Source organism: Bos indicus, chromosome 27 (assembly GCF_029378745.1).
Source record: "Bos indicus isolate NIAB-ARS_2022 breed Sahiwal x Tharparkar chromosome 27, NIAB-ARS_B.indTharparkar_mat_pri_1.0, whole genome shotgun sequence".
NCBI lineage: Eukaryota > Metazoa > Chordata > Mammalia > Artiodactyla > Bovidae > Bos > Bos indicus.
The window spans coordinates 7,295,132-7,301,131 of NC_091786.1; the positions used below are offsets into that span (position 1 = coordinate 7,295,132).

General features: G+C 47.1%; 1 protein-coding gene across 1 annotated transcript; it reads left to right on the plus strand.

The window, feature by feature from the left end:
• The first annotated feature begins 1,738 nt into the window (after window positions 1–1,738).
• Window positions 1,739–5,381, plus strand: DEFB108B (defensin beta 108B). Its single transcript, XM_070781325.1, has 3 exons — window positions 1,739–1,771; window positions 1,942–2,218; window positions 5,080–5,381. The coding sequence occupies exons 1-3, from the start codon at window positions 1,739–1,741 to the stop codon at window positions 5,241–5,243; spliced, it is 474 nt and encodes a 157-aa protein (XP_070637426.1). The 3' UTR covers window positions 5,244–5,381.
• The last annotated feature ends 619 nt before the right edge of the window (window positions 5,382–6,000 follow it).

Here is a 6,000-nt window from a genome sequence, read left to right on the forward strand (position 1 = left end):
TCTTAATACTATTTTGACTCAAGATAGATCTTGTAATGGAGGGGAAAGAGGAGCATGGGAGGACGTTATGAAAAACACAGAATCAGGGCCTCCCAGATCCCCGTGGCCACTTAAGCACGTTAACAATGCCCCCATGTCAGTCCCCTGCTTGGAGAATGTGGTCAGCCTGTGCACTGCCTACAGCCACAGGAAGCCCCAGAACTACCTCAGCCCTCATTCTCAGGTGCCCTGTGCTAGCTCTTCTGCCAGAACCCTGGGATTTCACACAGCAGGCTTCTGAGTATCTCAGCAGGGGGCTACAGGCAAGTGTCAGGGACTGTTGTTTTTGGACCAACAGGGGCCAGCAGAGGCCACCACGAGTGGTTTGAGAACTCCCTGACCAACCAGGCACTTATCTACCCTTGCTCAGGCTGAGGGTCACCACCCCCTTGTCTCTCAATGAAGTGAGTGAAAGTCGCTCAGTTGTGTCCAACTCTTTGAGACCCCATGGACTGTATAGTCCATGCAATTCTCCAGGCCAGAATATTGGAGTGGATAGCCTTTCCCTTCTCCAAGGGATCTTCCCAACCCAGGGATCGAACCCAGGTCTCCCACATTTCAGGCAGATTCTTTACCAGCTGAGCCACAAGGGAAGCCCAAGAATACTGGTGTGGGTAGCCTATCCCTTCTCCAGTGGAACTTCCTAACTCAGGAATCGAACTGGGTTCTCCTGCATTGCAGGCGGATTCTTTACCAACTGAGCTATCAGGGAAGCCAGCTTGCCTCAAAGCACAGGTCTAGTTCCAGGTAATTATTCTTACCATTTTCTTAAGCACTGAGGTTAAAATTATTGGCTACTCATATGTGCCTACTTTCATTATAAATGTCATCATGGCCCCATGCTTTGTCTCTCAAACACTCTTGCTCCTCCCTCTATACACACACGTTGTTTTAGTCTGGAACCTCAATTAGCCTCTACTATTGCAAGAGCCTTCTTCTAAATAGATTGCTCTGTCAATTTAATTATTCCCCAGGCCAGTTGTCTTTAAAAAATAGCCTCTAACTTGGCACAGATTAAGGTGTGCAATTTACCTTTGTGTGCTGCATACAGGCACACACACACATACACACCTATATACACACACAGAATGTTGTTGTCAGTCTTAAAAGCCAACCACAAGATTTACTCAGACAAGAGCGCTTGCAATACTTTAATGTAAGAGCTAGAAAGGAGCTGAGAGATGATCTAAGATGACATATTCCAGAATATACTCCAGAATTGGTACCTGGGAACTGTGTTAAAAATGCAGACGTCTAGGCTCCACTGCACCCTACCAAACTAAAACTTCCTGGAGTGGGTCTAGGTGTCTGCATCTTGAAGCAGCTTTCCCAGTTGTTTTCATGCATGATCGAGTGTCTCCGGATCAAGGTGCAGCAGATCTGAATCTATGCAGGTGCTGCTGAGACTCCAGGAAGACGGCTTTCTGCTGATGTCTGGACCTCTAGTGAGGGGCTGGCCTAGAGACTTGGACCTGAAGCCTGACCTCCTGCCTCCATGTTCAGAGATATGTCCATTTCCCTGCCCCACCAGCGTCTGACCTGATGAGGTTCTGAGAGTGAATGACCACAGGATTCAACTTCCTCCTCAGCCCTGAGGAGCAAAGCCTGATCTCAGCAACAAGCTCACACCTCACTGGGAGGCAAGTGTCTGTTAAGCAAACTCACAGGCGTGTCATAAGTACATTGTGAACAGAGCGGCATGGGCTTTCCGACCCAGAGAAGGCGATTGATCGTGAGGATGGCTCGTAAAGCCTGGGAAGAGCTCACTAATGTCTAGTCACTGATGAAACCAGCCCCACTCATTGTCCCTGAATACAGACGGCTCCTCGCTCAGACCCTTTAATCTGGAGCCAAAGCATTTGTAGCTCATGTTCCCATTTAACACGGTTTTCTGGTCCAAAGTGTGCGCCCACAGTCTCCCAATGCTCGAAGTGTCCCACGAAAGGAGGATTCTCTGGCTTCCTGCGAAGGGCGCTCTGCGCTCAGAACAGCTGTGCACGGAGCCCTAATGAGGCGGAGGAGAGCGGACATCCGGCCCCGACGTCCCACTGGTGCCGGAGCCACGGACCGAAGTGTCCTCTCCTCTTGGCGACAAAGCCAAGCTGTCTCCTCCCTCCAGCCATGAGCACTGCTGTCCCCGTGTTCGCCATTCTCTTCTTTATGAGCCACGTTCCACCAGGTAACAACAACAAAACCTTGCTGATGCCTTGGTAAGAGTAGAGTGCCTGAGACCTTGAACGGATCCAGTGATCAGAGCAACGTTACCATCACCGCTGCCTGAGGAGGGGTCTCGTGGGAAACCTGGGAAGACGCGCAGCCTCCTGACTCAGTCGTTCCCCACAGCAACTCTCAGTTAGACGACAGGAGGTCAATGGTGTTTCAAGGGTGTTTCAAGGGCTTGAAAGAAACCCTCCTTGCTCCAGCACTGAAGATGAATTATTTAGGCAAGTTTACTAGCAGTTTCTAGATTTAGGTGACAAAAAATGGGGGCATTATTCTACTAAATTTTGGTCTCCAAAACTCTACTACTTGCAGCAAAAATTAGAATCCTGATACTTATATGAGAGCTATGCCAAGCTACAGGGGCCTGGCAGGTGGATAGGTGAGGGTCTCCTTGAAAGGCTTACTCTGAGTCAGAGTGTGTGTGTGTGTGTGTGTGTGTGTGTGTGTGTGTGTGTGTGTGCTCATGTGACTCCTGAGAGACTTCTAACCCATTGCCCCTTAACACTGCTGGTCTCCTGGCTTGATGATATCCCTGAAGGCACCCTGGGCTTCCTCTTCCTTTTCAACATCTGTTGTCCTGGAATAGAACTTAAACACAGAGATGAAGATGGCACCGCGGTGGAGTCTATCCACCTGCATGCTGTTTGGTATGCCAACACCCATCACAGGGACAGGTGTAGATGTTTATCTCCAGGACCTGTTGATCTAAGGAGGGATGAGCGAATCACTGCTCTACGTCAACAGGAATGTCTTATCTTTTCCTGAGAATTCAAGGTCTCAGGGTTGGGAAGGAGTCTGAAGGTATGTCCACATTCACACAGATGGGTGAATGTGGACAGTCCTCGTATAAGGAGCTGTAATCCCAGCCCTTTCATTCATCTCAGATCCCTTGTGGAGTGTGGGGCAGTGGATATATTTCACAGACAGGCAAAGTGCATGTGTGTGTACACACACACATACAGAGAATGTTACTATTCTGGGAATAAGGAAAACTGCAGATGAAAACCTTGAATACACAGCCTTACTTAGTACTAATCTAATCCCATAATTTTCCTTCCAAAGCCTGCTCCAACCATCAGATTCTTTGAGGCTTTAGTGCCTTGAGCTCTCATCCCCTGGGACACTTATGCTGTCTTTATTTCAGTCATGTTTTATTTACCTCTGGCTCTCACTTACCAAACCTCTTCTTCATCCTTGGGCCAACAATCTACTTTGAGAGCTAGTTGACTCTTCCCTGGACTGTCTAGCCACCAAGATGACTGGACCATGATATCTTAGAAGTCAAGGGCCATCGTATCTGTTTTTTCATTGGAAGCCTGTGCCCCAGTAAGGGCCTCCCACTCAGTGGATGCATAACAAATATCAATTCATGATTGTTTTGTGGACGGTAAAGAGTTAAATTCAATTTAATCCATTTGACTTTCCTTTTGAATTCAATGGACTTTTGTTGAATTGCTACAAATGCCCTACACTGATTTGAAGCTATTCAAGAGTTGGCTTTTGTGTTCTGGAATAGAAAAATCTAGAAGTGCTGGTTTTGAGAACTCTTTTAATGCCAGCAAGGAGTTTCAGAAGCTGTCTTGGGAAAGGTGCTCTTTGTTACATGTGGAGACTGCTGAGATGAAGCCGCTTTCGAAAATGAGCCCCTCGTTGTGTGTGACCCATCTCCAGAATACTAATATATTAGGCTGTAAGTCAAATATGATTCAATGTTTTTAACAATCGTGTGTGTTCAGCTCTTGAAAGTGAAAGTCGCTTAGTTGTGTCTGACTCTTTGTGACCCCATAGATTGTGTAGCCTGCCAGGCTGCTCTATCCATGGAATTCTCCAGGCAAGAACACTGGGGTGGGTAGCCAGTCCCTTCTCCAGGGGATCTTCCCAACCCAGGGATCGAACCCAGTTCTCCCGCATTGCAGGCAGATTCTTTACCAGTTGAGCCAGAAGGGAAGCCCAAGAATAATGGAATGGGTAGCCTATCCCTTAAGAACTCAACGTATACAACGATTCCTGCAGCAGGTTGCAACCTGGAAGAGCAGCTCCAGGGAGAGAAGCAGTGAGTGCCCCCTCATGATGCAAGATATGCTGACGTGGGCCCTATCTGCACATTGCGTACATAGGAATATTGTTTCCTTCCCCCAGAAGTATATCCTCTCTAATAATTTCCTTGTGTATGTTATCTTTTGGATCTGTATTTCAGTTCCACTTTTGAAAGATACACAAACACACAGAAAGACAGCTTTCTCTAAAAAGTTTTTTCAACTTTAGAAAAATGAGCAGTACAAGACTTCATAACAAATAAAGACTGCCTTCTGCCATCAGTGTCAGGAGATAACAGGCAGTGAGAAAGACAGGAGGAGCTTTGATGTGTGTGAGCCCCGGAGCGAGGGCAGGGCTGCCCATAGGCAGGCTCTTCTTTCTTAGATGCACTCAATCTTGCTGGATTTTCCAAGAATGCCCCCAATACAAATTTTTTGTGTGAAAGCAGATTTTTAAGGGGCTCTCCCAGGTACTCAGTGGTAAAGAATCTGTCTGCCAAACCCTGGGTTGGGAAGATCCCTTGGAGATGGAAATGGCAACCCACTCCAGTACTCTTGCCCGGGAAATCCCATTTACAGAGGAGCCTAGCAGGCTGCAGTCCATGTGGTTGCAAAGAACTGGACACGACTTAGCAACTAAACAACAAACAAATTTTTAAGAAAATCGAGTAACAATGAAAAATCCATACAAGCTTGTTTGCAGATATTCCTTCACCACATGTAATTCAATAACATTTAAGGAGACCAGTAAACAGTAACCATCATCCTCTTCTCTGTGCAGGCAGCGCCAGTTTCAGGGAGGTCTGTGAGCGTCCAAATGGGTCCTGCCAGGAATTCTGCCTCGACTCAGAAATTCATTCTGGGCGATGTCTGGATGGCCGCCCATGCTGCTTGCCCTTGGTGAACGTCCCTGAAGTCGACCCCACTACACCCAGAGTGCGCTGAAGGCCTCCTGAAGCTTTTTGTTTGGATGTTTTATTCTGACTCTCCTGATCTTTCACTCTTGCCTCTCTGTCTTTTGTTTCCACAGGGATTCTTAGTGAGTTCTCAATAAATAAAGAATCAAAATTTGCAAACACAGAACCTGTTCTAAGAATCCTGTGATGTATCCTCACTTGGCCGTGGTTTGGTTTCCATCTTTTTATCTGGCCTGGATGAGCTCCAGTTGGGGGCAGGAACTTTTTCTCTCCTCCTGTTTTCACCTGGCCCTGCAGCCCTCTGCCCTTCATCTGGGGAGACGAATCCCCTTCCACACTTGGAAAATGCACCACTTCACTCCACGCAGCCTCGTGGGGTCTCCTTTCCTGACAAAAGGGCAGCTCATTGGAAATCTTCCCGGAAGTCACCAAGAAGCTGAATCATGGACAGAATGACACCCAGAAAAAAGCCAAGTTCTTCTCACACCCTCTTCACAGCCAGTGCTCTGGGTCCCCCTTTTTCCACATTCTCAACAACACTTTTTCTCTTTTATTTTTTGACAATAGCCATCCTAACAGACAGAGAGGAGCCTGGCAGCTACAGTCCATGGGGTCGCAAGAGCTGGACACGACTTAGCTACTAAATTACCACTACCATCCTAACATATAGTTAGAATTTTTTTGCATATGTGATGCAAACTTTTAAGATCTACTCCCTTATCAATTTTCAATTATACACTAAAATGTTGTTAACTATACACAGCAGGCTGTCTATTAGCTCTCCA

Bases quoted from the DNA above. Each gene is read 5' to 3' on its own strand.
- DEFB108B (XM_070781325.1), top strand. From the start codon at position 1,739: ATGGGCTTTCCGACCCAGAGAAGGCGATTGATC. The intron at 1,772-1,941 runs GTGAGGATGGCT...TCTGGTCCAAAG, and splicing joins CCCAGAGAAGGCGATTGATC to TGTGCGCCCACAGTCTCCCA. The intron at 2,219-5,079 runs GTAACAACAACA...TTCTCTGTGCAG, and splicing joins TATGAGCCACGTTCCACCAG to GCAGCGCCAGTTTCAGGGAG.